This window comes from Fusarium odoratissimum, assembly GCF_000260195.1.
Source record: "Fusarium odoratissimum NRRL 54006 unplaced genomic scaffold supercont1.4, whole genome shotgun sequence".
Lineage (NCBI taxonomy): Eukaryota > Fungi > Ascomycota > Sordariomycetes > Hypocreales > Nectriaceae > Fusarium > Fusarium odoratissimum.
In genome coordinates, this window is record NW_022158690.1 from 1,070,957 (window position 1) to 1,095,864 (window position 24,908).

The 24,908-nt window shown below is 48.6% G+C and overlaps 12 protein-coding genes across 24 annotated transcripts; 5 read left to right on the forward strand and 7 right to left on the reverse strand.

The window, feature by feature from the left end:
• Positions 1-4: 4 nt before the first annotated feature.
• On the forward strand, positions 5-4,004 carry FOIG_03520 (uncharacterized protein). Of its 3 annotated transcripts, none has more exons than XM_031201413.1 (3): positions 425-562; positions 610-1,552; positions 1,600-3,910. In XM_031201413.1, the coding sequence occupies exons 2-3, from the start codon at positions 973-975 to the stop codon at positions 3,687-3,689; spliced, it is 2,670 nt and encodes an 889-aa protein (XP_031068937.1). In that variant the 5' UTR covers positions 425-562; positions 610-972; the 3' UTR covers positions 3,690-3,910. The 3 variants fall into 3 exon arrangements, with proteins under 3 accessions (XP_031068936.1, XP_031068937.1, XP_031068938.1); XM_031201414.1 differs by having other exon boundaries at positions 425-516; XM_031201412.1 differs by having other exon boundaries at positions 5-1,552; positions 1,600-4,004.
• FOIG_03521 (origin recognition complex subunit 2) lies at positions 1,598-5,832 on the reverse strand. Its single transcript, XM_031201415.1, has 2 exons — positions 4,138-5,832; positions 1,598-4,087 (listed from the first exon to the last, which is right to left on the reverse strand). Exons 1-2 carry the CDS (start codon positions 5,754-5,756, stop codon positions 3,973-3,975), a joined length of 1,734 nt encoding a protein of 577 aa, XP_031068939.1. The 5' UTR covers positions 5,757-5,832; the 3' UTR covers positions 1,598-3,972.
• Positions 5,833-6,569: 737 nt separating this feature from the next.
• On the forward strand, positions 6,570-6,793 carry FOIG_03522 (HAD superfamily (subfamily IIIA) phosphatase; the record flags this gene model as incomplete). The annotated part of the gene is made up of 2 exons (XM_031201416.1): positions 6,570-6,632; positions 6,707-6,793. 2 exons carry the CDS (start codon positions 6,570-6,572, stop codon positions 6,791-6,793), a joined length of 150 nt encoding a protein of 49 aa, XP_031068940.1.
• A 379-nt stretch (positions 6,794-7,172) lies between these two features.
• On the forward strand, positions 7,173-8,309 carry FOIG_03523 (uncharacterized protein; the record flags this gene model as incomplete). The annotated part of the gene is made up of 3 exons (XM_031201417.1): positions 7,173-7,350; positions 7,405-7,488; positions 7,540-8,309. 3 exons carry the CDS (start codon positions 7,173-7,175, stop codon positions 8,307-8,309), a joined length of 1,032 nt encoding a protein of 343 aa, XP_031068941.1.
• Positions 8,310-8,827: 518 nt separating this feature from the next.
• On the forward strand, positions 8,828-11,776 carry FOIG_03524 (uncharacterized protein). 2 transcript variants are annotated; one of them, XM_031201418.1, is made up of 3 exons: positions 8,828-8,986; positions 9,050-9,145; positions 9,199-11,776. In XM_031201418.1, the coding sequence occupies exons 1-3, from the start codon at positions 8,903-8,905 to the stop codon at positions 9,550-9,552; spliced, it is 534 nt and encodes a 177-aa protein (XP_031068942.1). In that variant the 5' UTR covers positions 8,828-8,902; the 3' UTR covers positions 9,553-11,776. The 2 variants fall into 2 exon arrangements, with proteins under 2 accessions (XP_031068942.1, XP_031068943.1); XM_031201419.1 differs by having other exon boundaries at positions 8,828-9,145.
• Positions 9,833-12,033, reverse strand: FOIG_03525 (uncharacterized protein). 4 transcript variants are annotated; one of them, XM_031201421.1, is made up of 5 exons: positions 11,063-12,033; positions 10,955-11,008; positions 10,857-10,903; positions 10,120-10,789; positions 9,833-10,071 (listed from the first exon to the last, which is right to left on the reverse strand). In XM_031201421.1, the coding sequence occupies exons 1-5, from the start codon at positions 11,328-11,330 to the stop codon at positions 9,974-9,976; spliced, it is 1,137 nt and encodes a 378-aa protein (XP_031068945.1). In that variant the 5' UTR covers positions 11,331-12,033; the 3' UTR covers positions 9,833-9,973. The 4 variants fall into 4 exon arrangements, with proteins under 4 accessions (XP_031068945.1, XP_031068947.1, XP_031068944.1 ...); XM_031201423.1 differs by having other exon boundaries at positions 9,845-10,789; positions 11,063-11,856; XM_031201420.1 differs by having other exon boundaries at positions 9,845-10,071; positions 10,955-11,776.
• Positions 12,034-12,286: 253 nt separating this feature from the next.
• FOIG_03526 (uncharacterized protein) lies at positions 12,287-13,327 on the reverse strand. The gene has a single exon (XM_031201424.1). It carries the CDS (start codon positions 13,139-13,141, stop codon positions 12,629-12,631), a length of 513 nt encoding a protein of 170 aa, XP_031068948.1. The 5' UTR covers positions 13,142-13,327; the 3' UTR covers positions 12,287-12,628.
• Positions 13,328-13,455: 128 nt separating this feature from the next.
• On the reverse strand, positions 13,456-15,781 carry FOIG_03527 (uncharacterized protein). Of its 2 annotated transcripts, XM_031201425.1 has the most exons (5): positions 15,048-15,781; positions 14,837-14,996; positions 14,752-14,790; positions 13,800-14,701; positions 13,456-13,749 (listed from the first exon to the last, which is right to left on the reverse strand). In XM_031201425.1, exons 1-5 carry the CDS (start codon positions 15,749-15,751, stop codon positions 13,542-13,544), a joined length of 2,013 nt encoding a protein of 670 aa, XP_031068949.1. In that variant the 5' UTR covers positions 15,752-15,781; the 3' UTR covers positions 13,456-13,541. The 2 variants fall into 2 exon arrangements, with proteins under 2 accessions (XP_031068949.1, XP_031068950.1); XM_031201426.1 differs by having other exon boundaries at positions 13,456-14,701.
• Positions 15,782-16,197: 416 nt separating this feature from the next.
• Positions 16,198-18,283, reverse strand: FOIG_03528 (SNW protein 1). The gene is made up of 2 exons (XM_031201427.1): positions 16,654-18,283; positions 16,198-16,596 (listed from the first exon to the last, which is right to left on the reverse strand). Exons 1-2 carry the CDS (start codon positions 18,235-18,237, stop codon positions 16,423-16,425), a joined length of 1,758 nt encoding a protein of 585 aa, XP_031068951.1. The 5' UTR covers positions 18,238-18,283; the 3' UTR covers positions 16,198-16,422.
• An 806-nt stretch (positions 18,284-19,089) lies between these two features.
• On the reverse strand, positions 19,090-20,244 carry FOIG_03529 (uncharacterized protein). The gene is made up of 3 exons (XM_031201428.1): positions 19,986-20,244; positions 19,472-19,927; positions 19,090-19,414 (listed from the first exon to the last, which is right to left on the reverse strand). The coding sequence occupies exons 1-3, from the start codon at positions 20,136-20,138 to the stop codon at positions 19,391-19,393; spliced, it is 633 nt and encodes a 210-aa protein (XP_031068952.1). The 5' UTR covers positions 20,139-20,244; the 3' UTR covers positions 19,090-19,390.
• A 28-nt stretch (positions 20,245-20,272) lies between these two features.
• FOIG_03530 (3-isopropylmalate dehydrogenase) lies at positions 20,273-22,210 on the reverse strand. Of its 6 annotated transcripts, XM_031201429.1 has the most exons (7): positions 22,029-22,210; positions 21,939-21,959; positions 21,813-21,884; positions 21,133-21,727; positions 20,957-21,079; positions 20,860-20,894; positions 20,273-20,789 (listed from the first exon to the last, which is right to left on the reverse strand). In XM_031201429.1, exons 1-7 carry the CDS (start codon positions 22,077-22,079, stop codon positions 20,589-20,591), a joined length of 1,098 nt encoding a protein of 365 aa, XP_031068953.1. In that variant the 5' UTR covers positions 22,080-22,210; the 3' UTR covers positions 20,273-20,588. The 6 variants fall into 6 exon arrangements, with proteins under 6 accessions (XP_031068953.1, XP_031068955.1, XP_031068954.1 ...); XM_031201431.1 differs by having other exon boundaries at positions 20,273-20,894; XM_031201430.1 differs by having other exon boundaries at positions 20,860-21,079.
• A 523-nt stretch (positions 22,211-22,733) lies between these two features.
• On the forward strand, positions 22,734-24,902 carry FOIG_03531 (uncharacterized protein; the record flags this gene model as incomplete). Its single annotated transcript, XM_031201435.1, has 3 exons — positions 22,734-22,808; positions 22,918-24,518; positions 24,568-24,902. The coding sequence occupies 3 exons, from the start codon at positions 22,734-22,736 to the stop codon at positions 24,770-24,772; spliced, it is 1,881 nt and encodes a 626-aa protein (XP_031068959.1). The 3' UTR covers positions 24,773-24,902.
• Positions 24,903-24,908: the final 6 nt, after the last annotated feature.

The window sequence follows — 24,908 nt, forward strand, 5'->3', positions numbered from 1 at the left end:
CCAGTGGTTCGATCCGCCAGACTTGCGATACGATCTGATTGATAGTGAGTGACACTCACTGGTGCTGTGAGCTGTCGGTATCATCATTACTGTTTGTTTTCTCGATATATCCATTTGTAAACGAGACAATTTTGTATGTTTTCTCTTCCCATGCACCTAGTAAAGAAGGTTGTGCATGTGATTTTGTTTCATTGCGGCTTTCTCCTGCTCTCCAAGGGATAGAAAAAACATTTGAGTTTGTTCTCTCAGACAAGGGAAGGAATCAAAAAGTTTATTAAGCAAGGAGAAATTTAGCGACGGCACTGGAATGTTGCAATATGAGGATTCAAAGGATATAGAAATTGGTAAGAAACATGAAGGGAGATATAGGATGAAAACAATTGGTTGGGTCTATCGAGCCCTTTAATTGTCATTGAATATTTACCTCATATAGGGTGTTTCTGTCAACTTCATCGACTCGATAGTGAATTTGTTGAAGGGGTTACCTGCATATGATATTGAGCCCCTCTAGGGGAGGCAAGAAAACTCGAAATCTTTAATGCTAAGTGATAAATAGACTTGAGTAAATCTGGTATATGCTTAGGAAGATTCTTGCCTAATTACTTTTAGTACTTGAACCCAAGGTCCAAAGTTTTCTTGCTCCCCAAAGCCACGATCGATTGACGTGGCTCGTGAGTGGCCGTGCCTTATGCATGCTGCTGACTGATTGAAGTTAGCTGACGAAACGCCCGATGGACAAGTCCACTGTCACATGTGGACGAGGACAGATGCTCGAGCTTCTTCCAACGAAATCGACGACGTGGAGATAACTCCACTGACAGGAATAGTCTCTGATTCAAATCATTCTCACTCTCGTTATTCATCAATTTGGTCCATTTGTTCGCGACACTCTCCTTGAAACGTGCTTGAGGCGCATACGCAGCCCTGTTGTCTTCCCATGATTGATATCGAGGTACCTTCAATACCCTCGTCATGACAGAACATCTCAGCCCCGACTCTTTAAATACCCTCGACCCCGACGAACAAGACAGCCTTCGAGTTCGATCGCGATCGCCTCACCCGTACCATCATCAGAATATAGACCTTCCGCATCTCTCAGATCGTTTTACACTGAGGAACCGCCAAGCGCAATCCGCCAAGACCGGTGACGATGCTCCCCACGAACCATCGCCTACGGCATGGCCAAGTTTTCTCAAGGACTCGCCGCAGACGAGCGACAGCGGCTCCGAAGCTGACGACGAACATTATCTAAAAGGCTTACCGGCGCCAAAAGCAAACTTGCACAAAGGATTAAGAGGTCTCAATGAACCGCTGTCTGGCTTTTCAACACCTCTTCCATCACCGGCGCTTCTTGATAGTCATGCCATTCGCACCGTAGACAAGCCGCCCATGCCTACCGAGACACCGGAAACGAAACGTCTGCTCGAAGCCCTCAAAAAACGAAGAAGAGTCGTTGTTCGACGCATAACTGAGGCTGGCATTGTTTTAGCGCTGGGTCTCATGGTAGCCTCAAATCCCCAGGTATTGCAGCTCATAAAAATCTGGGGAAAAGGTATGCGCATTGCCTTCCTTCTCATAGCTTTGAAATAACCATTATAGATATTCTACTCTGTGGTCTTGTATATGCGGGACTACTCGCTTTGTATCCTGTCCGAGTCGTCGCTTGGGCATACCGTAACAGGACACCATCTCACCCAATACCCCTCGAGCTTCCTGCGCACTTCGACCCCGCTCCCATATTATACCCTTCGGCGATTACTCTATATGTCTCGCTTCTTATTTCGTCAAGCAACCCAGCAGCGATTCTACCTAACCTTATTCTGAGCCTTGCTTCCATTCCGCAGAGCGTTATTCCCAAGGTCGATCCTTATGCTACATATGATGTACTAGCATGGGGCCTAACTTGCATTCCATTAATCTGGAGCCCAAAGCAGCGTGAATACTTCGAAAGCAAGCACCCGGAATCTTTTATTTCAGGAGAAACAGCTATTCTACTGTATCCTCTTCACCAAACTTTGTGTGTGACATTGCACTATCTCACTACAACTAGTCTCTTGACGGCTGAGCTCCAGCTCTTGTCAATCGCACTTATCAACGTTTTGCTTCTAGCTTCTTCACCCCAGGTTCTGATTCTCAAAGCCCTGTTGTGGGGTGGCGGTCTTTCTCTCCTATTCTTTTGTGGACGTGTCATAAGCTGGGGAATTGCTTTGGCCAGAGTGCCGAAATGGAGATTTCGGAGAGTGTCAGTCTCCCAGCGGCCGCCACTCTGGAAGAGCTTCAAACAAATTTTCTCGCTACGACGGCTGAGGCACGAATTATTAAGACCAGAGTATGAGGATGCTGTGTATGATACAATTGGCTCATCCGAGGACGAGGCAGGCCCATTGTTCAAGAAGCCTACTCGAGTTCGAACCCTTGGACCAAGCTCCCCGAACCCAGCAGAACCTGATAGTGATCCCTCTTCGCCCACGGCTGCAGATGGTTTCGGAAACTGGTCTTTTGCACGGAGACATACCTTACCACACCTTGATCATGGGAATCGACGTAACGCGACGCATACTCCTTCAGGGCGCAAAAAGCGAGCAACTTCCATGTCCGTTCGGCCCTTCTTCAAGCTTACTCAAGAGCAAGCGACTTTGAGGAAATGGCTCTATGCTGGATACGTCTACTTGAGTATCATAGCTATCATCCTTGGTGGCATTCGAACTTATGTACAATGGTATGCCCTAGATGGCAATGAGCCTATTGGTTGGGCTTTGGGATATCTCTTCGGCGACTGGTCTTGGTTCCGATATCAAGTTGTCAGTCTGAACTTGGAAAGATGGATATGCCTGCCCCCGCGAATTGACCCCACAGACGACAAGCAATGCCACTCTGGTTGGGTACAGCACGTTCGCCATAACGAATTTGGAGAAGCAAACACTCGACTTCTGTTGAGTACTTACTGGATGGGCATCTTGATTCTCGGGCTCATTATCGTCTTCCGTCTGAAGGACATCTATGAGGTCGATACACGGCGGAAGGTGTTCCACTTTATGATGGTTGGCATGTTTTTGCCCGCAACCTTTGTCGATCCCACGTATGCAGCTCTTGCCCTGTCTCTAATTCTTGCGGTCTTCTTGATCCTGGATCTTCTGCGAGCAAGTCAGCTACCTCCACTATCAAAGCCCATTGCCTCATTCCTAGCACCATACGTCGACGGCAGAGACTTCCGTGGTCCAGTTGTCATCTCGCACATATTTCTTCTAATTGGGTGCGCAATTCCTCTCTGGCTGGGCCTTGCTTCTCTACCACGCTCTGGATCCGGCTACCTCTCTGGCTGGGAAGTCACAACTCGAGATGTCAGTCTTGTCTCCGGAGTTATCTGCGTGGGTTTAGGAGACGCAGCTGCTTCTCTTATCGGTCGTCGATATGGACGTCGGAAGTGGTTCTGGGGAGGCGGTAAGAGCCTCGAGGGCAGCGTCGCCTTCGCTGTGGCCGTCATGCTGGGACTCGGTGCCGCTAGTATGTGGTTGAGAATCGGTGGTTGGCCTGCTGCAGGTGAACAGCCTGGAGTGATTGCTGGCACACGAAACGCTGCGATGTGCGCCTCCATGGCGAGCCTGACGGAGGCTGTTCTTACTGGCGGGAACGACAACGTCATCGTACCAGTGGTGTTGTGGACATGTGTGAAAAGCCTGGGTGTTTGATATAAAAGTACATCAAAGGTGGCGTTCCGGTGGTTTCTTTAAGACGGATGCTTGATATAGAGAGCAAGACATGGCAGACGGCTGCATAGACGACGTAATGTTCATGACAGACTTCAAGATAGTCTCAATTTAGGGTATTTATTCCCCTACATGTTTTAATTATACCCCTTTTTCAATTACAATAATGTAACTCAACTCTCTCGTGATATCTTATGCTCTCCCGACACCAGCGCCCATGCACCTTTGTTATGCTTCCGATTCTATATGTTACACTGGTTTTACATTATGACATGAGATCCTCCAGGATTGCCTCTAGCTCGTCTTTTCTAAACGGCAAGCTCAGCAACTCTGTTCCTAGAGCGTCCTTCATACTCGTGATTATTTGGTGGTCATGAAATCTACTCTTCGTTAGTCATGATTGTGTAACGGAAGGCGACAATGAACGTACTCTTTCAGCAAGGTTCGGAAAGCCATCTCGGAACTGCAGATGAACTCTTCCACGGCCTTGTTGTACACCATTCGATACTCAACACCAGTTGGCTCATCGCCGCTGTCGCCCTCCTCCTCAATAGCAATGAGCACCTCGCCCACCAAGAGGCGGAACAGATTCTTGGCGTTCTCGGGCAAACTTCGTAAAACAAACGCAACACCTTCTCTACCATTGACTCGGTGAGCATTCCTCCCGAGAAGCTCGTGTACCTCATCCACAACATCCAGCTCGGCACCATATGGGGCAAAGGTCGTGCAGTCGTGGAACACCATATTAAACGCAGATCGCACACCTATGTCCCATAGTAGTGCAAAGTCTGGTGTATCAGCTGAGCACACCAACCGTATTTGAGGATGCGCCGCGAGTTGCGCTAGAGCAGACTGTGAACCGGATTTACGAAGAGGCGCTGCATCGATTGAGTTAACAACAAGAGTCAATGTTGAAGACGTTGTGGCGAGGTGTGATAGAATGGCAGGGACCATGACGGCAGGTTGCGTTAGAGGAATGCGGTGACTTGGATCAACCGCCGCACCAATTGTGCTCAATACCTCGCGCATAACGGTGTTGTGGGCATAACCATTGATTATAACAATCTTGTCCCCCTTCTCCTTCCTAATGGAAGAGTACAAGTGACCGGCAAGCTTATGCAGGAGACGTCGCTTCGAGCCATAACCATATAGACACAAACTGAACCCTTGCGATAACTCAAACGCCCATTGCGGGAATGATTCGGCATGTAGACTCTCCAAAAATTCGATATCGGCCTCATGGTGATCCTGAGTTTCCCGCATAATAGTAAAGTATTCGTCGTGTGTAAGTAGGGCGAGTGATCCCAGAGTATTATTCGAAGTCTTCGCCCGCCCAGGTTTGTTGTGCGCAAAGTATAATTCGTGAGGAGGCAAGTCGCGAGGAGGAGTCGGAGACCGAGCTGGTGCTTTCCGCTGAGCTTTTCGGCGAGGTGTCGATTTCGAAGGTGTCGCAGCTTCATCTACCCCTGATGCTTCTGTGGAAATGGCAATGTCGCCCTCGAGCGCTTCTTCCTCTTCACTAGATTCGTAGATTTGCTGCGCAAGACCATCGTATTCCTCCTCATCCGTAAGGTCGTCGCCAACAACATGTTCTATGAGAGCTCTCGTACTCTTTCGCTTGGCAGATCTATCTGCTCCTCCAGGTGTTGCTCCATTCAGAGCAATGGGCGTTTTCTTGTTTGGCGTTTCAAAAAGAGCAGTACGGTTTGCTTTCGGTGTGGGAGTTTCGCCATTCACAGCCTTCTTTGGTGGTCTCCCTCGTCGTTTTGGCGCAGGTTTAGGGGTTTCATCTGGGTCGACTCTTGATAATGATTCGGATGAACTAGCATCACTGTCTCCTATCACATCTCGGTGGATTCCTTCTGTATGACCATTCGTTCCGGTGGTGGCTTTGGGTGAATGATGAGCTGCACTTCGTTGTCGCTTTACTGGTGATGTTTCGAGGTCGCTTTCGGGAATGGGTTCGAGATCTTGGTGCCCTCGTTTTCGTAAGGATCTTGGAAGATCTTGTTGAGTATCAGGCTCAGGTACTGCCTTTTTTGGAGGCATTTTGTGATCGCTGAGGCTGGCGGAATCACTTGAGTTTCCCGAAAGCCAACTTTTTGTAATTGTTGATGTAATTTCTGGAATGGGTAAAATGAATACAGAGCCCAGGCGCGTGGTAACTACTAGTAACGCGCCTGCTAAATTGGCAGTGGCGCTTGTGGCGCCAATGCATGTGGCGCGAGCTTCACTTCCAACGACAATTCATTTTCACATGCTCTCTAGACTTAAGTTATACGGATTTTATAGACAACGGAACGATGTTGAATCTAAATCTATCAGCCTCATTAAATATCACAAGGCTTATCTTTAAGCCGAGTCTGTGTCTACCTCATCACACTGTCTCAACTTTTAATGACTTGCCGATTCCTCTAGAAAAAGGCTTGCAAAAAGATGGTCGAAAAGTAGAGATCAAGGCTGTTGTTCTCGACAAAGACGATTGCTTTGCTTATCCTGATAGTATTGAGGTGTATGATTCTTACAAGGTGCCTATAACTTGCACCCCGCCTGATACTCAAGATTGTCTGCTAAATTGGAGCATAGACTCACTTCGAAAAGTTAAGGTTGGCTTATCCTGGTCGCAAGTTACTTGTGGTTTCAAATACTGCTGGAGCAACGTCATGGGATAAGAATTTGAAGCTAGCTGCAGAGGTCGAAGAGAACACAGGAATCACTGTGCTCTCGCACTCAGTCAAGAAGCCAGGTTGTGGCCAAGAGATCATGGAATATTTCAAAAAGCACCCAGAGACAGGAGTGACGGATCCTGCACACGTTGCGTTCGTCGGTGATAGACTGACGACCGACATGATGCTTGCAAATATGACAGGAGGGTGGGGTTTTTGGGTGAGAGACGGAGTAATACCTCTGGAAAAGAAGAGTATCGTGAGTCGCTGTCAGCCCCTCAACAGACGGTAAATCGTCATAAGGCAATAACTGGCAACAACTGACAACACTAGTTCTCGAGATTGGAACGACCTTTGGCTTCTTTCCTCTTTGCTAGGGGTATTAGTGCTCCTGAACCCCGCAGCATCTTTGAGGAGTAGTCATGTCGGAAGGTGTCGAAGGGAAAAGTCAGAGTCAAACGGCTCGTCTGAACTTCTCCGTTTGCATTGAATCACAATGTGACCTGCTCCATTGTCCTTCATTCAGTACGGGCACCTGACCTTTGATAAGCATTCGCATGGCTTAAGCAGACAATGCAAACGGGACTGAATCACTCATCTATTGTCCTGAGAGCCTATAAAGCTGCGTTCGTGATCTTCATTCTCTACTCTTATCCTCTTTCCGCACTACCATTCGATATAGGCATCGTCGCTTGCCTTATATACTCTGCCTGTTGTACTTCGTTATCGTCACTTTTTTATATACTTGCTTCTTCACTCTCCTCTCTTCTTTGGTCCACCCTAACATTGGGCCTCAACCATGGGTGGAAAGACTTGGTCGGTAGACGAAGAACGAATGCTCTGGGAAGTCGTTGTTCCTCGCTCAGTAGCTGCTGCTAACCCAGCTGATCGAGGCATGAGCTGGGAGCAATGCGCGCAATATATGAACGACAATGCTGGTGACATCGCCCAACGCAACTATACTAAGAACATGTTATGTGAGTTACCTATGCGCTTCCAATACCTTCTAAGGTTTCTGCTGACTCTGATAGACGAGCATCACTACCAGAACATTGTCAAGGGTGGTTCTTCCCCGAATGCTGGTCCATTTGTTGAACGGCACCTACGCTTGATCGGTTAGTCTGGTACGATTTTCCCCTCGATTCCAAGGTTCTAACAGATAACAGAATGGTACAAGAACCATAGATCGCCTCCACCGGCTAGCCCCTCTCCAGTTCCGCGACCCCCTCGAAACCCTGAACTTACCGCGCTTTTGAGCGAGCAGTCGAAGCCCAAGAGACGACGGGGCAAGAATGCAGCCAAGACTCGAGTCGCGGAGAATCGAAATGCACTGCCCACTATCGATGAGGATGGACCTGGACCTGGACTGAGTGGCTCAGGCACATCCAGCGTCCCATATGTTCGTTCGTTCGCTCCGTACGATTGGGCTCAGCAGCAGTCTTTTGAAGAAAACCAGTCACCACCAGATGACCCGAGGGCGAAGTATGCACTCGATTTTCGCCCGCTGCCCAGAACAGTGCGTGCTGCCAGACCTGGAGGCAACTTCTTGAGCCGACCCATGGAGAAGTTGGAAGGCGGGCTTTGGCGCCTCGTACCTGAAACTCGAGAGAACGAGAACCTTGGAGAATCGATGTCCATGGTTCCGCGAAACAGCAATGTCCAGGCTCGACATTCCAGGGCGCAGGAGGAAAGCTCATGGACTCGGCCATATACTGGGCCCCCTCAGCGGTCCCCTCAGGGACCTCAAGGAGGGATTCTACCTTCTATCCGTCAAACATTTCCTTTCATCAACTTTAGGCAGCCTCCGAACTCTGCCCCTCTTCGTGAGACATCACATCAGACTGGCAAGCGCGGCTACAGTGGTGGCCAGGACCAGAATCAGGCCCCTAAGCGACGAAGACTTCCTGACCGCCCTGTCCCCCGTCAAAGCAACTAGCAGCCACCGAGCCAGAGAAAATGAATCATGGATAATTATGGACGACGGGTTGGCCCACATTGTGGCAAGAAGACCTAGACATTGGACGAGGACGAGTGAGAGATTGAGAGCGGGACGGAAATTGTAGTCAAAGGGGATGCATGAAGATACTTTTCTTTTGAGCTTTGAAGATATGTGGCTAGGAGGATAATTGCTGAGACTTGACAAGAGGAAATGTATTATTAGAGCAACAACTTGAGGGCAGCAGTTTGTTATGACAGCCTTGTTGATATTTGAAACAAACAACAGTTATGCAAATCCCGGAATTCATTTTCCCATAAGTCCGTGACCTCAACTTCGTTTCATCCTTTGCTTGTTCTTCTACATCTTCTAGCCTTTGAACAATAAAACTGATTGATTGTCTATCCGGGCGGGCCCGCCGAAGTCGGCATGGTGGGGCCGGATCTCCGACAACGCCCCCCGAAAGGCGGTGATACTTGGCAGAAATAATCCTCCCGAAAGATTTCCCCAGAGAATCTCAAGTCCATCCGGCCGTAGCTAAACCCGCCCTCCCACTTTAACGACCGTGTTCCTCATCTCATCTCATCACAACCATGAACTTCCCGGGAATGACACCTTCAGGCGGCGCCGCCGCACCGCCTGGGATCGGCGGACCTCAAGATCCTAACGTTAAAGCTGTACGTGGATGCGCAACTTGCTCGGAATTTCGCGGGGCGCATAGCTAACTTTGAGAAATATAGGTTCAGTCTGCGATGGAGTCTTGTTTTGGGAAGTCAGTCATGTCGGGAGTTATGGGATTCGGTATGGGTGGTTTATTCGGAATGTTCATGGCCTCTGTGCGTTCTATCTCCAACTTCGAGCCGTCATTCCAAGCTAATATCCCTGCCAGATGTCCTACGATACACCTTACCACACAGCCGCCCCCGGTAGCCCGCAAAGCACGATCACATCGCTTCCTCTCAAGCAACAACTCAAGATCGGATTCAAGGATATGGGAACGCGATCATGGTCTATGGCCAAGAACTTCGGAAAAGTTGGCGCTTTGTACTCTGGCGTAGAGTGCGGTATCGAGGGCCTGCGAGCGAAGAACGATCTTACGAACAGTGTCGCCGCAGGATGTTTGACGGGTGGTATTCTGGCCAAGAATGCTGGCCCTCAAGCTGCTGCAGGTGGTTGTTTGGCTTTCGCAGCATTCAGTGCGGCCATCGATGCATACATGCGATCACCACCCAAGGACGACTAAATGCTGGCAGCTGATATAAACAAAATTGGGGTTCGAACGAGCGGGTTAAGAGATGTATAAATATGCTTGGATTTTCTACAGACGTGGGAGTTTACGGTAATCATATTCTAGAGCATAGGGCGGCGTTGGGAGACGGACTCTCTCCTCTTTTGGAATCTTCGCCACTGAATGTACGAAGGCGGCACAAGGATAGATATGGAGATGATGATATGGCACTTGTATTAACAGGTATTTTAAGACCCGCACTTCATAGAGGAACTGCTCATGCAGAGTCCACGAGTCTACACTGTAATCTTAGCAAAAGAATTTATGTCTGCAATGACTGCCTATCTCATAAATGCAACCTGAAGACCCCTTTGTTCTTAACGCCGCGCTTTCAAAAGAGCAAACAGCACACGTTCAGCTTTGGACATACTCAGACTCAACTTGCTTGGTATACTTGAAAAGTGCCAAACTCCCAATACGCATTCTCAAATGCTTCAGGATTGTTGGCAACGAGATCAGTGCATTTGCCCGAACCTGAAAATTGTCAGCATTACTTCCTTACAAGTATATGGGCCAACTTACATCCAGAGTTGTCCCAAACGTGATAGACGAGACTGCCACACAGGTCGATATTGGCAATGATACTCTGGTTCTTGAAGTGCGTGCCAATGTTGCAATGTGTGTTGGGAAAGTCGGCAACAGCAGTACCCCAAGTGTCGGGCTTTGGGTTGTTTCCTTTAATATCTGATGGTATAGAGTCTCTGCCGAACTGCCACATGCGGATGCCTTCATGCCGCCATTCAACCGCCATCACACCTCCTCCATTCTTATTGAAGACAGTGCCGTATCCCGCAGGCTCTGACAGAACGCCACAGCCTGCATTATCGTCCTTTTCGTGGTTGCAGTTTTTCTGCAGTGTCTTACCTGTGTCCTCGCGGCGTACGTCCATTGAGCAGTCGCCGGTAGTGTGCAAGGTCATTTGATTCCCGTCTTCGGCTTTGTTTGTCGACTCCATCACATCAATTTCTCCATGATTCGGCCAGTTGAAAGGGTCTGTAAGCCAAAGGGCCGGCCATGTGCCACAGCCATAGGGAGTATGCTTGACGTCGAAGATGAAAAGGCCGTTCTCGTATGTCTTCTTGGACTCGATTCGAACAGAAAAGCGACCAGTAGATGCATTAGGCTTGTCGTTGGGGCCGACAGAAGTGTCGACTTTGATAACGGCAGTGCTGGGCGAAGCATATGTGAGATTCTGGAGAGTGTTAGTTGAACATGATACTAAGTAGTGCTTTGTTTTGTGGCCGGCAGGGGTTCCTTACAAGAAGCTCTGCTTGCGCTTTTGGAACGTAATGAACGAAGCCCTCAGCTGAAAAGAAGCGTCAGTACTGCAACCCTTGAAGTAGGAGGTAGTTCTTACTGGGGTCGTATCCTGTGAAATAGTTGAACTGATCAAAGAAGGATTCACCTCCATCTGGGCAGTGGTTAGCGGGTCTTTTTATCCAAGCTGATGATGATAGGCACTTACATGTATCTTTCAAGCTGTACGATAATGGTGTGTAGTCTGGATATATATTCTTTCTAGCTTTTCCCACGGCGACAGCAACAATTATTATCACTATGACAATGATGACTATGATAATAGCAGCCCAGACTCTCTTTCGCCAGTACCGAGGATTCCACCAGGGCATTGTTGAGCTTGCATGACGGACTTCCTGGCCTTTACGAGCCAGCATTATCTCGTCGTAAATTGGAGGTATCTCTCCAGGCTTGACGCCAGATGAATACCGCGACATGTTGACGTAGTTGAAAATGGAAGAACTGGGTAAATGGGTGAGTGAAGAGTTGAAGCTGGAGTTGCTTGTATCAACTGATGAATGACAAGAGAACAAGAGGAGTGAAGAGAAGAGAAGAGAGTTGGTGATAGATAGAATGGAATGCAATGCAGAAGAGATGGATGTTGATGGAGATGGGTTGTCTCAGCCTCGAGTGCACCCTCTCAGAAGCATATGAATCAAGTTTCTTTTTTTATTCACAGGAAGGAGGAAGTGAGGAATTTCTGTTGAAACATTTGAGGGAGCAAAGCAGCTCTCCTCCTTCCTTCAATACTGTGCAGCTGCAGATGGTCGGGCGCACATCCAAGGCAGCCCGTGAGTGATTCACAGTCCCTTTCTATAAGACGAGGTAAGGTACCTACCTGAGAAATGGGAAAGTTTATTGGGCATTTGACGTAGGTATCATGAGCAGCAAATCAATATACAAGGGTACTTGGCGGCACTCGCCCGCCCATGGGGCATCCCCCACATGCCGTCTTTCCGATCTGCCTACTCCCTAGCGCATGCATCGCTTTGGTGTGGGCTGAAGTTCGATGCTGATGATGATATCCGCGTAGCCGTGCAGCCGTGTTAGCCATGAGAGGGTTCAGGGGTAACACGAGAGACCACAAACAAAACCACTGATAAGTCAGAGTCTCAACAACGTTTCCGAAATCACTACAAAAATAGCTCGTGTTGATTGCATTATCTACTTGTCTCAAGGGATAGCTTAAATTCGGAAATGGCTGCTCAGAGATAGCGAGACGCGTAATCTGCAGACCAATAACTGACAGAAGCGTGTAAACTCAACACTACCATGAATCGATGACCGGAAATACGGCCTGGCAACGCGTCATTTTACTGATCTCTTTATTTATAATCTCCACTGAAAAGAACGAGCTCGAATTATTTAAGTTCGAGGGCTCAGTGGACATTGTCTTATTTTGGTGCCGACGCTAACAGAAATTGAGGATAACTTACACAGGCCTGAGACGTACGAGACATGCCGTGAAGCCGAGAGCCGCTTACAACTTGTCTGAGGGGATAGAAAATGGTGTTGTCGCGTGCAAGGGACTCGGCTACCATTGCAACATAACTAGACATAGCTCCTATAAGAAATATCAAGGGAGCGTTTAAAATGCTACCAAGTATCACGCCTCGCTCATCGTCCATGTAACATATCAAGATCTCTGATTCCAAATCCCACTCCGCCAGTAGATCCTCGACTGTATTAACAAAAAGATTTCGTACAAAAGACATCCAGTGCCTCCCAGCATGGGTTAGACAATCAACGTCTTTGAAATAGCCACAACAGCACAAAGCCATGCCCCAAGATCAGTCGTTAACATCCTCAAATGATTAACAGCCAACCATCTCTCCAGCATCCCAACATTATCCGTCCCCTCAACAGCGCAATTATCCTCCCACAGCGCCCTGAGCTTCCACGCTACAGCAGGCACGTATGCAAGATGCCCCAGCGCCAGTGCAGCAGACCAGCCGTACCAAAATAGTGAGCCGCGAGACCGGAGTAAAGCGCGGTCAGACCAGATATTGACGATCGAAGTGCTGAATGTTAGGCCAATGAAAGTGAGGACCGCCCATGGGCCTGAACCGTAGAAATTACTGATGTAGCCTGGGAGGATCTCATTGGCCTTCTTGCGCTCAATGGGAGACTTGGTGAAGAGGGTGAGGAAGAAACTTTGGTCACGGGCGAACCAGAGTGTGATGCTTGATGAGACGAGGGGAGCTGTTAAGAGGAGGACCCTAGGGTTGAAAAACGCCCCAGAGGCCATTTTGATGCAGCTGAATTGATTAAAAGGTACAAGACTGAAATCAACTGAGCTGTGAGTCTCGATACTCAATGAGAAGATTTTGCTTTAACTTCAAGGCCCGTTTTATATAAATTAGTCTTGGAGAGTAAAAGCCTCCGAAAAACATTGACTTTATGCGACCCTGGGATGTTACTGTTGCTTCTCTCATCATGGCGATCCTTCAAACCCTCCTCACGCGCTACTGCAACGCCAAACCCTCCGATCCTGCAGAAACTGATAACCGAATAATTTCGAAAGATCAGCCCTGTCGTATGATGTCGGGAAATCTAGCATCACGTTTCCTGATTATTTTCTTGTCCCAAGAAATCATAAATTTCATTTTAATAATCGTTGCTAATTAGGTAGGTATACAGCTCATATTCTACTCAACCTCCAACCTGAGTGCATCATACTGAACATACACTGATGTTGGCAGCACAGCAGACTCATAGTTCGTAGCGTTGTAAGGCAAGCTCAGGATGATCTCATTCTCACCCTTCTTCAACAACTTGGCATCAAACTCGAATTTATGAGCGATATTGTAGCAGCTCACTGAGGAGCGAACAGCACAGGAGCTGCTGTGGTCGTAACTTAAAAAGGTCAGCATAGCTCATCTTCGAGAGATCCAGGTTCGACTTACGGAATAACCCAAGGCTCAAGATCCTTGCCGTTGATGTTCACGGTATACTTGAGGTTCGAGTGAGGCTCAGAAGCATTGTAGATATCCGTGTTTCCAGCAGCAGTCTTGGCACCCGCAAGTTGAACGGTAAAAGTCGCATGCTTCTTGTGCTTGACCTGCGACTCCTTCAGATCGAAGGCAATAGTCCAGTTGTTGACATTGCCGTCGCCAACATACTGCTCTGGGCGTACGGAGTTGCCCTTTCCTCCGAAAACACTCCAGTGGACGTAGTTGAGATCCTTGCCGACATCGCTCTCACCAACCTTGAAGTTGACACCCTCAGGGAAGTCCTTGACAAAGTCCCAGTTGGCCCAGTAAATACGGTACTGTTCCGGCTGCAGCGGCTTGGATGTATCGGGCTCGAAGCCATGGCGGTATTCACCAGAGGTCTTGTCAGGAGTACCAATTCGCCAGAGTTCCTTGCCTGCGGACTCTTCCCTCCAGCGGACATTCTTCTTCTCAGTCTTGCCAGCCTTGATCTTGACCTTGTCCTGAGTGTATTGTCCAAAAATGTTATCGGCATAGACGGTAAGACGATATGTTCCAGACTTGACTCGAGGAATAGTAGCACGGCCGCTCTCATCGAGGTTAGCCCAGTACTGGTAGGCCTTTGTGTCGAAGACATTGTCTTGGAAGTCCACGCCGCTCTGTGCGAGAACAGCAATGGCATTCTTGGCCCCCTTGGGAAGATCGACCTTGACCTCGAAGGACCCTCTGGATTTCGTTGGTACGTAGTTAGGAACGTGCTTTGCAATTGAATCGTAGAAATCGGCATTCCACTCAGGGTCAGCGTATTGAGCTGCATCGGCCTGGGCTTTCAAGATGTCGGTCTCTCCGGGGAAGCGGTTGAAGTGGAAGTATTGCTACGAGAAGTTAGAGAAATTAATATGCTAGATGCTTCAGATAGACTTACAGGTCCAAATGTTCGGTCAAATCCATTGGTAATGTTGGGCTACACAGGTTAGTTCTAGTCTTAATAGAGAAGTGAGTGGACTGACCGTTTGATCTCCATGATGGTTAGAGCTAATATAGTTGTAAAGAATACCATCAACAACCAAATCAGAATGCAGAGGTCCACCAAAGTAGGTGTCTTTGGTGTTCATGACAAGCCAAGCACCATATGCATCTCCATCTTCGGTTTTGGAACCATCAGCGAACCTTTTATCTGTCAGTCAAATATCCCAAAATGCCGAGACGCATGAAACTCACAGTCCATAAGCATCAATATCACGCCAGCTGTCTTGGAACGTATACTTGGTAAAGTAATCCGCTTCCTGCTTAACATAGGGATCATTGGGTGTGTTTCCTAGATACCATGTAGCATCTTGTACCACAACCTGCTTCTCCTTTGCTTCCTTGCCCGGGAGAGGCGCATATTGCTTCGTGTTGGTCAGGAGATGAGTCCACATGTCGTTATTCGGTCGGAAGAGGGTTCGAAGCTCCTGAAGGTTGCGAAGGAAGGGCTGCTCCTCGTTGTGATACGCGACTCGGCTGAAGGTATGGAGCCCAGTTTCTCCATCTCTCAAGAACCAGTATTGCTCCAGAACCTGACCTGTCTCGGTGTACGTGTCGGACATGACGATACCGCCATAGTCCTTACCCTTGCCATCTTTACCCTTGAAGAGTTTGTACTCAGGGGCCACGGAACCCGGCGTCCAGAATCCCTTGGGCGTGCAGTAACAATCAAGGTAAGGTCCAATGCCTGTAGATCCAGATGGGCTACCGAGAAGGTTCGTTCCGTCAAGAGTGAGCTTTACAATGGCGCCGCCCTTCTTCTGAACAGCCGCATATAGTCGGTCATTTGAAATCACCAACTGTGTATCGGTCTCGGTCGCATTGAGAGCCGCAGCTACCAATTGAGGTGCCTGAAGCAACGAAACGAGGAAAGCTGCCGAAAGCTTGCGGAACTTCATGGTCAAGGCTGCAATGGGTGTAAGTGGCAGAAGCTATCGATCAACAACTCCAGGACGATCAATGCGACCCCAACTCTCTTTATAACTACAGAATTCACCCATGACCCCACAAATAACCCCCAACAACCTTGTGGGGGATGAAGCTTTCATGAGAAGGTGAGGGTAGCTTGGTCATGTATTTCCCCATGGGGACGTTGTCGATCACATCTTTTCAGGCTAAGACCGAACTTTAGCAAATTATTCGGGAGAAATAAAAGCCCCTTGCTCTCGGTTTTCGGGTCAAAGATCAGCGAGTATCAGGGGAAAGCTAGCTTCACGCAGGCAAATGACCTTGTAAACCTGGTCAACACCATGGCGATTCTCCAAAGGTCGACAGTTCGTGACGTTTACCCCGCAAACAAGCCCAAATTGGTCACATTTCCGAAATGCGGAGGGAGATGAGATCCCGGTGATTCCACGTATTGGAGCTGGGGCCTCCCCCAACGATGGTCTTAGCATTGAACGGTTGGTATCATAAGACAGTTGAATAAGATTAATTCGCCAAGCAACGAGGGCTGTGCTTTGATAGTGTCTTGGTATTGTAAATATGCCTCTTGTAATCCAAAAACTGCTCATTGACGGCTGACTGAGTCTAACTGTATAACCACTAACTCTCTGCACAATTTTGCCGTTTAATCTTCGTCGTCGTCAGGGTCGACTCGCGGTCGTTTGGATTGTCTGCTGTCTTCATCCTGCAAGCCATAACCTCGCTTAGATGATGAGTTCTGGTCCACCTCAGATAGAAACTTGTCAACGTTGAAAGGATCTCCAGCATCTTTCTCAAACTGAACTGGCCCTTCTCGTGCCTGTATTGAGTTTGTTAGCAAAGTTTTAGACGGTGTTCTGTAAAAATGGAAACTGACCTCGGCGTCTGCGGCACCTTTGAAAGTTCCCTTACCAAGGGCTTCACCAAAACGACTGCTCTTCTGGATCTTGGCCATTTCCCGGTCACCAGCTTCGCCATCGTCATCATCATCCACATTTGCCCGTGGTCGATAAATACTGCTGATGGCGTCCTGTGCAGCGAAGAGAGGCTTGTCGTAAGGGTTGTCCTCGTTAATACCACTATCGAATCCGCTTGTCTGGTTGAATAGTCTCGAGTCATACATCGTCTCCTTCGATTGTGTAGGTTTGGCCAGGCCCAGAGCAATCTTCTCAGATATATCTCTGCCTTGTTCACGGGCCATAACTTGAGCTCGTCGTTCAGCACCCATGCGGTTTTGTCGTAGCTTTCGCTCTTCCTCCCTTTGTTTCTCTTGTCGTGCTTTGACACGCTCTCTAACTTCTTCATCCTCACTATCAGAGCGATCGGACTCGGAGTAACTGTAGCTTCGCGATCGCGACCTCGAGTCCCTCGAGTCCCCAGAGTCACGAGAATCTCGACGCCCACGACCAGCAGCAGCCCGTTCTGCTCGAGCCTTTTGGGCCAGCTCTCGAAGGGTATCCTCTTTTTGGGACTTTTCCTTCTCCGCCAGGCGCTGTTGCATCATGGCACGTTTCTGAACCTCATCACGAGCATGACGCTCGGCCATTTTTACAGCTTCGGCAAGTTGAGCATGCTTGTCGCTAATGACTACATCCTGTAAGCCTCGTCCATCTGCAGCCAGGCGCTTATCCAACGGTACTGTGAACCCCTTGGGGTTCTTCCAGTTCGAAATTGGGGGAGGAATCCTCCACATTTCTTGGTCTTCAGCGGTAAGTTTTCGTGGTGGTGAGTGCATAACTGGTGGGGGCGGCGAAGGTGGTCCTCGAGGGATCTTTTTATGCTTGAACTTGGGTGGTTCCATGGGATCTCTTTGGCGTTCGACAATTTTCATGATGCGGTCCTGCTTCTTGGAGTTGTCGCCCATCTGGTTTGCAGGTGTATATCGAACAAACGTAGCGTCTTTTCGTTGCCCAATATTAACATTTTTCGGTTTCTGTGCTGCGACCGCTCCCGAGACCAATGCAGCTAATGCGTTCTTCGTCCTCTCCGTTGTTGCCTCTACAGACTCCTTATCGGGTCGCGAAAGATCGATCTCGCCCGCGTCGGCGCGTTGTCGAAGAGGAATCAATTCCTTGAACGAAGTGTGAACGATACGATTTTCGCTGTGTCCTTGTCGCGCGATGGTATCGTATTTGACCTTGCCTTCGGAATCAACTTGAATTGCCAACGCGTTGCTAGAATTTCCTCCTTTCTTTCCCATCTCTAACGGATACTGAGCGATAGGGATTTCGGGAAAAGCACCTCCATCGCCAAAGTCCTCCTGCGATCGAGGGCGCCATCCTGAGCGCTGGCCATATGCTGGAGGACCAGATCGCTTGAGGACGAGCTGGGTTTCGTCAAGTTGTCCGGGGCCAACAATTCGAACACCGCGTTGTTGCGCTCGCGCCGGGGGTTCTTCATCTTCGCCCGTGTATTTTGGCTTGGGCAGCGCAGCCTGAAGCGACCCGGCGATCGATGTCATTTTGTGTTTGTGAGGATGAAGTTGTTTGGAACGTTCATCAGTCGCGAGGCTCCAAGGTTTAGAATTTCAAGAGGCGACGGCTCTAAAAACGGTTTAGCGTATTGAGTAGCTTGATGCTACGCCAAGATTCGATGGTGCATCAATCAACCTTGAAAAGCAATATTTAAATCCGATGGAAGATTGACAATAGAAAAATAACTAAAGTTGCAAAGATTACGAAGCGGATAACTCATACTCGAAGATTATATCGAATCTTTAAGACTAAAGTTCAAGGCAGCTCAGTGTAGTGTAACGTAATTGGTCGTTGAAGCTTTGCAATCAGACAGCTCCTGGAACCACGTGAAAGACTTCCTCAGCCTGTGTGATTCGAGCGCTCAGGTAGTATTTGAACTGTGATTTACATATACATCACCACCTGAGCCATTCATCGTTCTATTGGTAGACAGAGAGCGATACTCTCTTTTTGAGCACTCTTGCCTACAGGTCAACCCCTGAATGATTATTAGCATGTTACCTGATTACAGGGATTGGGCTAAGGTTTCTTCACTCTTCTTAATATTTAAGCCTTATTAATAAGAAAGAATAACTAAACAATTATTTTAAAAAAAATTATATTTTTAATTATACATATATATTTTATCTTTATTATATAAAAATCTAAGAAAGATAGAGATATCCTTGCTATTTATGGTAGGGTTGTCATGGGCTAAGGAAAATTCAGGAGGTACCTATACTGTACTGAAAAGCATGGAGCTATTGTAGCCATGCCCCAGAAACGTCATAGCTCATTGGTTGGGCAACTACTGGCCAGGTATTATTTCATGTACGTGAAGCTGATCAGGAGATTTGGATGTTGACGATGGCAGAAGTCAGAAGAGAACTTCAATTCATATGGAAAACATCGGTTATTCATAAATGTAAAGTGCGACAGCTTCATGTCATTTCATTAACTGTCAAGCCAAGCAAAAGCGTATCATGACAACTATCATACCAGTATCGCAAATCTGTAAAGTCAACCCAAATACCAGACTCTTAAGACAGTTCAAGCGCTCTACTTCCGTTGATTATACATAACACTTCCAATATCCATCTCCTTTTGATTCCGCGCCTCGTAACACCCAGTTCCGTCGTAGTATATGATACAGCGATTTCTTTATACGTAGCCCTTGCGCGCACCCTGATTATCTAGTTAGCTAGTATTCCGCAAACGTTCATACATGCAAGTAGGACTTACCTGGAAAAAGAATCGAACAACAAACACCTGTAGGGCACCCATGCAGATAATCAGGCCGATCTGGATCATGCTGAAGTTGATGATTCGGCCCTCAGTGCTATTGACGGTGGCAAAGTTACGGTTTTCACGAGTTCGGAAGTACTTCTGGTTTCGGGAAATGGTCGATAGCTGGCCAGAGACCTTGAAGATGGAGTCCTCGAGGATCGAAGTCTGTTCGGGGGTGGTACCCTGCTTGGAAGGCAGCTGGGCGCGGGACTCGTTCTCAACGGCAATCTCGAAATCGACAAACTTCTCAGCGAAGGTGCTCATCTCGTTATCGAAGCAGAAAGAGTAGTCGCCGACAACATTGGCGGAGAAGACAAAGTCGCCTTGTCGCTCCTTTTGACCATCCATGATGATCTTGCCATTGGGACCCTCGACGACATAGTCGACATCAAAAGAACCACCGGATTGGACCTGTAGTTCATGTTAAACTCCATATTCGATGGGTGACCTTGCATTGGAGGAGGCTCACAGCAAAGTAGAAAGCGATCTTCTCTCCCTCCTTTTTCGTGGTGGTATGGAAACAGGCCTTCTCGTTAGCATCGAGCTTATATGTCAAAGCAGTAGCGGCGACATTGGTGACCAGGCCGGCGAAAAGCCCAGCGACAAGTGTTGATAGTCTCATTGTTGCGGCTTTGTATGAGATGTTGTCGCGTGCTGTTCAGGACAAGCTGTCGCTAAAGTGGACATGTGTCGGAGCCAACGACCCCGGTTCCTGATTGAATAGTCGACATCACGTGATTTTATTGGCCAGGGGCTCCCGGCGCTACTTGTAGCAGATAGGTTACTGATAGCGAGCCTGACGGTACCTCATATCTGTATGTTTAGGGTCTCTCTTTTGTAATGACAAAGCTGCGTCTAGCTTGACTATTATTAACTGCGCTCTTTTTATTTCTTCGCCAGTAAACAAATAGTCTCTTCTGAACCCTTTTCCTGTCAACCACTGTTTTGTCCCACCACTCCTGTTGTTGACTCACGCTTCCCAGCAGCTATCTTTTTTTTATAACTTCCACCCCTCCACCTCTATTTCCTCCTTTCCACCTCTTTGTCTATTCTCATTAAGGCGTGAGATATCTCATGCCTTGAGAGTCTTGACCAGCTCAGCAACGATGGCATCTCCTGCTTCAGCGGTGCCTGTGCTGCCGCCCATATCCTTGGTTCTTAGCCCGCCGTCGATGGCAGCGCGAACCGCGTCCTCAACGAGTTTGGCCTCGTGGGCAAGATTCAGAGAGTACCGGAACATCATAGCCACGGAAAGGATGGTGCCAATGGGATTCTAGATATAATATCAGCTCTGTACTTGCAGCGAATGGATAGGAATCGCCCGAAACGGGGTCTTAACGTACGACAATCCCTTTCCCTGATATGTCCGGTGCGCTACCTGTCATCTAAGTTAGCGGCTGATATCTAAATGAGGGCTTGAGTGGAGGATGGGAGTCTCACCATGAATAGGTTCATAGATAGAAAGCACTTTAGAGCCTACTTCCGGAACCCCGCAGAGACTCGCGCTCGGGAGGAGCCCTATGCTGCCAGTTATAGCGCTCGCCTCGTCGCTGAGAATATCCCCTAAAAGCTCGTCAGCCAAACTGCCTTTGAGGTGGACAAGGGGCCTCGCTTACCTGCCAAGTTTGGCGCTATCATAACGCCATTTAGCTGCGTCGGGTTCTTGACCATGATCATGGCCGCGCTGTCAATGAGCTGATGCTCAACCTTCAGATCAGGGAACTCGTTTTTATAAACCTCGTCAACCACAGAACGCCATAGTCTGCTTGTCGCCAACACATTTGCCTTATCTAGCGAGATGACCCGCGAGTCTCCCCTAGTCCTGGCTAGGTAGCCGCCCAGCCGCGCGATACGCTCGATTTCTGGTTTCGTATAAACAGTAGTGTCGAACGCATTGACTCCATCGTACTCTTTCCGCTCTCCGAAATACAAGCCTGAGGTTAATTCCCGGACTAGCATCATGTCGACGCCACGGCAGACAGACGCCTTTAGGGGGGACGTCTCGACAAGGGCGTCGGACGCGAAGAAACAGGGACGGAGGTTTCCATAGGCGCACATCTCACTGCGTAGCTTTAGAAGGCCCTGCTCCGGGCGAACGGCGCCAGTGCCCCATTCAGGGCCGCCAATGGCGCCGAGAAGCACAGCGTCGGAGGCTTTGGCGGCGGCGAGGGCCTCGTCTGTAAGAGGGGTGCCGGTCTTGTCGATAGAGCACTGGGGAGAAACGCAGAGATCAGCAAGAGACTTCTCTCGTGGGTGTCTTTGTGCCCGTGTAATCCGTCGTCGGGGGACGACTTACCCCTCCGAGCAGCAGGTGCTCCAAATTGAATTTGCCAGCAGTCGGGCTGATGTCCTCAACTGCCTTAATAACCTAAATCCTGCGTCAGACGTGCTCAACTGCAGGTCGCAAGTACTAGACTCATACTTTAATTGCCTCGGCAATAACCTGCCAAATAACCAAAGTCAGCCTCTCTCCGTCTAGAGTCAAGGGTGGGAAAGCTCGCGGGTAGCCTACCTCTGGGCCACAGTGGTCGCCCGCAAAGACAACAATGTTGTGTTCCGCCATGATTGCAATACTTATCTGGCAGAGTTCGTCCAAAGAAGAGTCCGTTTTATGAGATGAAGCACGAGAATAAGTGGTTGGAAGAGGAAGTGAGGAAATTGAAGAATAAATTCGACGAGATATATCGCCGAGCTCCCCTTACCCTTACCCCCGCCGCCCAACTGCCGAGATCGGAGAGGGGCATTGAAAGTGTGGCTTAGCCATGTAGCACAGGCTGTAGGGCGGCGGGGGTGGAATAGTCTGCCGGGTGGCTGAAAGACCCCTCCTGGGCTCCTTTTTAGCAAGCCCAGGTAGCCCAGGTAGCGGAGCCGTTCAGCCACAGTCAAGCCACACACGAGTGACGAACTTATGAGCCAATACGAGCCAAGGTAATATTACAGGACAAGGTCATCCAAGACCATGACCTCACCCCCTTGTAAGGTAGTCCTTCATAAACAAAGCTTCAGGTAAAACGGGGCTGTTTTCTTGATAAATAACTTGCTCCTCATGACGCGTTGAGTTGTTACCATATAAACTTCTAGCTTTTGTTCTTCTTGACTCTCCTTAATTCTACCGCAAATTTTAAGGCTGTCTTGTCTTACACGCCCCGTCTCATCCTAGCTTTCGCGAACTACCCCCTTATTGTTTTGGTGTCCCCTTTTAGAGGGAGTCGTCATCATGGCTGTTCAAACGAAGGCCGCAAAGCTATCCTCAGTCGCTCTGAGGATAAGCGCTCTCATATTCTTCAGACTTGTAAGTGGTTCATACTTCCTAGCGTAAGAAAGTGCTGACCATAGACTACAGTTCCCAGTAAGCTCAAGCTCAAGAAGCTTTAATCTGACCAACTAACCGAATCCTCCAGGCACATTTCCCTTCAATCGCGTTTGCGCTTTTTGCAATCTATGTTCCTTCTTACATTTCGAGTTACTTCGCTCAGCCAGAGATTGGAGTTCTCAAGGATGAAGTCGACGTCACTGTGAAAGAGTCCACAATCACCTCTGAAACTCCCTTATTAACAGAGGATGGTGTCGCAGTCGCACCTGAGGCTGAGGTTGTTGCCGAGGTTGTCGACATTGAGGAGAAGCTTACGGTTGGAGAGAAGGTTCCCAGCATCGCGAATATCCTCTTGTCCGGAGCTCCCAGTGCTAGGCGCCCAATTGCGTCAATCTCGACCTTCCTCATCAACGCCATTCTTATCGGCTTGACAGCTGATGCTTTATTTCGTGCAAGGTGGTATTATCCTTCTGATGACCTTTCTTTTGTTAGACTTGGATATGTGTCACCATCAGAGGCAAGGTTCGTCATTCGTGAGCCCGATCAGTTGCAAATGCCCATCACATTCGAATATCACATCAAGGATGATGAGCCGACCTATGACACCAAGATTTGGCTCACTGCAGGCTACGTCACTTCGACTGACAACAGCACCGATTTTACCACTACTCTTACAGTGCCACTTGACTCCGCGAAGCAGAACATCTACGAGTGGAGGACTTCCAACAACCACACCGGCGAGTTCCGCTCTGCTCCCAAGATTGGAGAGATGCCCAACACCAAGGATGGCCTTTTTACTTTCCTCTCCACATCTTGTATTCTTCCTCGATTTCCCTACAACCCAATGGAACATGCTTTGGCTATCCCTGGCTTGAGGAATCTTGCAGGTCTACTTCCTAAGTTGGATCCTCAGTTCATGCTCTTCCTCGGCGACTTCATCTATGTTGACGTCCCTGAACGCTTTGGAAAAACGACTGAAGAGTATCGCATGCAATACCGCCAAATCTATGCTTCACCTGACTGGGCCCCTGTTGCACAGAATCTGAGCTGGATTCATGTGCTCGATGACCATGAGATCTCCAACGATTGGTCTTCTAACACAACTGGCATCTACAGCGCGGCTGTTGACCCTTGGCACATCTACCAAGCCAATGTCAACCCACCGATTTCTGAAGCTGCAGGTCCTCTCAACCTGAGACGTAATGCCACATGGTACGAGTTCACGCAGGGACCAGCCAGCTTTTTCATGATGGATACTCGCAGCTATCGTTCCAGCAACAACGCCCCTTTCAATGCCACGGACAAGACCATGCTAGGCAAGGAGCAATTGGCTGACCTTCTGGCATGGTTGGAGCGTCCTGCTCCCCAAGGAGTTCGATGGAAGTTCATTGCTTCTTCTGTTCCTTTCACTAAGAACTGGCCTATAAATGTGAAGGATACCTGGGGTGGTTTCCTTGCCGAGAGAAAGCAAGTCCTTGAAGCTATGTGGGATTCTGGTGCTCGAGGCGCCAGTGTCGTTATCCTCTCTGGAGATCGTCATGAATTCGCCGCAACCAGATTTCCACCCCCCATTGACTCGCGATGGCCACAGTCTGCTGCTGCTCACGAGTTTTCGACAAGTCCTTTGAACCAATTCGCTTCTCCATTCCCAACGTACAAGCAGACAGATGACGAGGATATTATGATGAAGTAAGTCTATGCTCCATTGAACAAGACATGGTCACTAACAAATATCAAGCTATATCCCTGGAGGCAAGTCCAAGTTCGGATCCTTTTCTATTGAGAAACTTGAGAACGGCGGGAGCTCACTGCACTACACCCTTTACATCGACGGAAAGGAAACCTGGAAGACAACAGTGGAGGCCCCGGATGCGCCTGAAGCAGTTCCTGCTGAGACGGTCGTGTCCCCATCGCTGTGGGACAAGCTCAGCAAGTTCTTTTAGATGTTAGATCTTTACAACAGAGGGGGGTCCAATATTCAGTTTTTGAAAACTATAGCACTATTTAATACCACTCTTTTCACGTTAGAATCCTTTTTCAACACCGAACCAGGATGTAAACAATACCATAGAGTAATAC

Excerpts from the sequence above, each read along its gene's own strand:
- FOIG_03520 (XM_031201412.1), top strand. The coding sequence starts at position 973 with ATGACAGAACATCTCAGCCCCGACTCTTTAAATACCCTCGACCCCGAC. Across the intron at positions 1,553-1,599 it reads CATAAAAATCTGGGGAAAAG|ATATTCTACTCTGTGGTCTT; the intron begins GTATGCGCATTG and ends TAACCATTATAG.
- FOIG_03521 (XM_031201415.1), bottom strand. The coding sequence starts at position 5,756 with ATGCCTCCAAAAAAGGCAGTACCTGAGCCTGATACTCAACAAGATCTT. Across the intron at positions 4,088-4,137 it reads TTCCGAACCTTGCTGAAAGA|ATTTCATGACCACCAAATAA; the intron begins GTACGTTCATTG and ends AACGAAGAGTAG.
- FOIG_03524 (XM_031201418.1), top strand. The coding sequence starts at position 8,903 with ATGAACTTCCCGGGAATGACACCTTCAGGCGGCGCCGCCGCACCGCCT. Across the intron at positions 8,987-9,049 it reads AAGATCCTAACGTTAAAGCT|GTTCAGTCTGCGATGGAGTC; the intron begins GTACGTGGATGC and ends TGAGAAATATAG. Across the intron at positions 9,146-9,198 it reads TCGGAATGTTCATGGCCTCT|ATGTCCTACGATACACCTTA; the intron begins GTGCGTTCTATC and ends TATCCCTGCCAG.
- FOIG_03525 (XM_031201420.1), bottom strand. The coding sequence starts at position 11,330 with ATGTCGCGGTATTCATCTGGCGTCAAGCCTGGAGAGATACCTCCAATT. Across the intron at positions 10,904-10,954 it reads TTTCACAGGATACGACCCCA|CTGAGGGCTTCGTTCATTAC; the intron begins GTAAGAACTACC and ends GCTTCTTTTCAG. Across the intron at positions 10,072-10,119 it reads CGTTTGGGACAACTCTGGAT|GTTCGGGCAAATGCACTGAT; the intron begins GTAAGTTGGCCC and ends GACAATTTTCAG.
- FOIG_03526 (XM_031201424.1), bottom strand. The coding sequence starts at position 13,141 with ATGGCCTCTGGGGCGTTTTTCAACCCTAGGGTCCTCCTCTTAACAGCT.
- FOIG_03527 (XM_031201425.1), bottom strand. The coding sequence starts at position 15,751 with ATGAAGTTCCGCAAGCTTTCGGCAGCTTTCCTCGTTTCGTTGCTTCAG. Across the intron at positions 14,702-14,751 it reads TTGACCGAACATTTGGACCT|CAATACTTCCACTTCAACCG; the intron begins GTAAGTCTATCT and ends AACTTCTCGTAG. Across the intron at positions 13,750-13,799 it reads CTTGAGCCTTGGGTTATTCC|TTACGACCACAGCAGCTCCT; the intron begins GTAAGTCGAACC and ends GACCTTTTTAAG.
- FOIG_03528 (XM_031201427.1), bottom strand. The coding sequence starts at position 18,237 with ATGACATCGATCGCCGGGTCGCTTCAGGCTGCGCTGCCCAAGCCAAAA. Across the intron at positions 16,597-16,653 it reads AAGGTGCCGCAGACGCCGAG|GCACGAGAAGGGCCAGTTCA; the intron begins GTCAGTTTCCAT and ends AACTCAATACAG.
- FOIG_03529 (XM_031201428.1), bottom strand. The coding sequence starts at position 20,138 with ATGAGACTATCAACACTTGTCGCTGGGCTTTTCGCCGGCCTGGTCACC. Across the intron at positions 19,928-19,985 it reads AGATCGCTTTCTACTTTGCT|GTCCAATCCGGTGGTTCTTT; the intron begins GTGAGCCTCCTC and ends CATGAACTACAG. Across the intron at positions 19,415-19,471 it reads TTGTTCGATTCTTTTTCCAG|GGTGCGCGCAAGGGCTACGT; the intron begins GTAAGTCCTACT and ends CTAGATAATCAG.
- FOIG_03530 (XM_031201429.1), bottom strand. The coding sequence starts at position 22,079 with ATGGCGGAACACAACATTGTTGTCTTTGCGGGCGACCACTGTGGCCCA. Across the intron at positions 21,960-22,028 it reads GCGACCACTGTGGCCCAGAG|GTTATTGCCGAGGCAATTAA; the intron begins GTAGGCTACCCG and ends GTTATTTGGCAG. Across the intron at positions 20,790-20,859 it reads TATCAGGGAAAGGGATTGTC|AATCCCATTGGCACCATCCT; the intron begins GTACGTTAAGAC and ends TATTATATCTAG.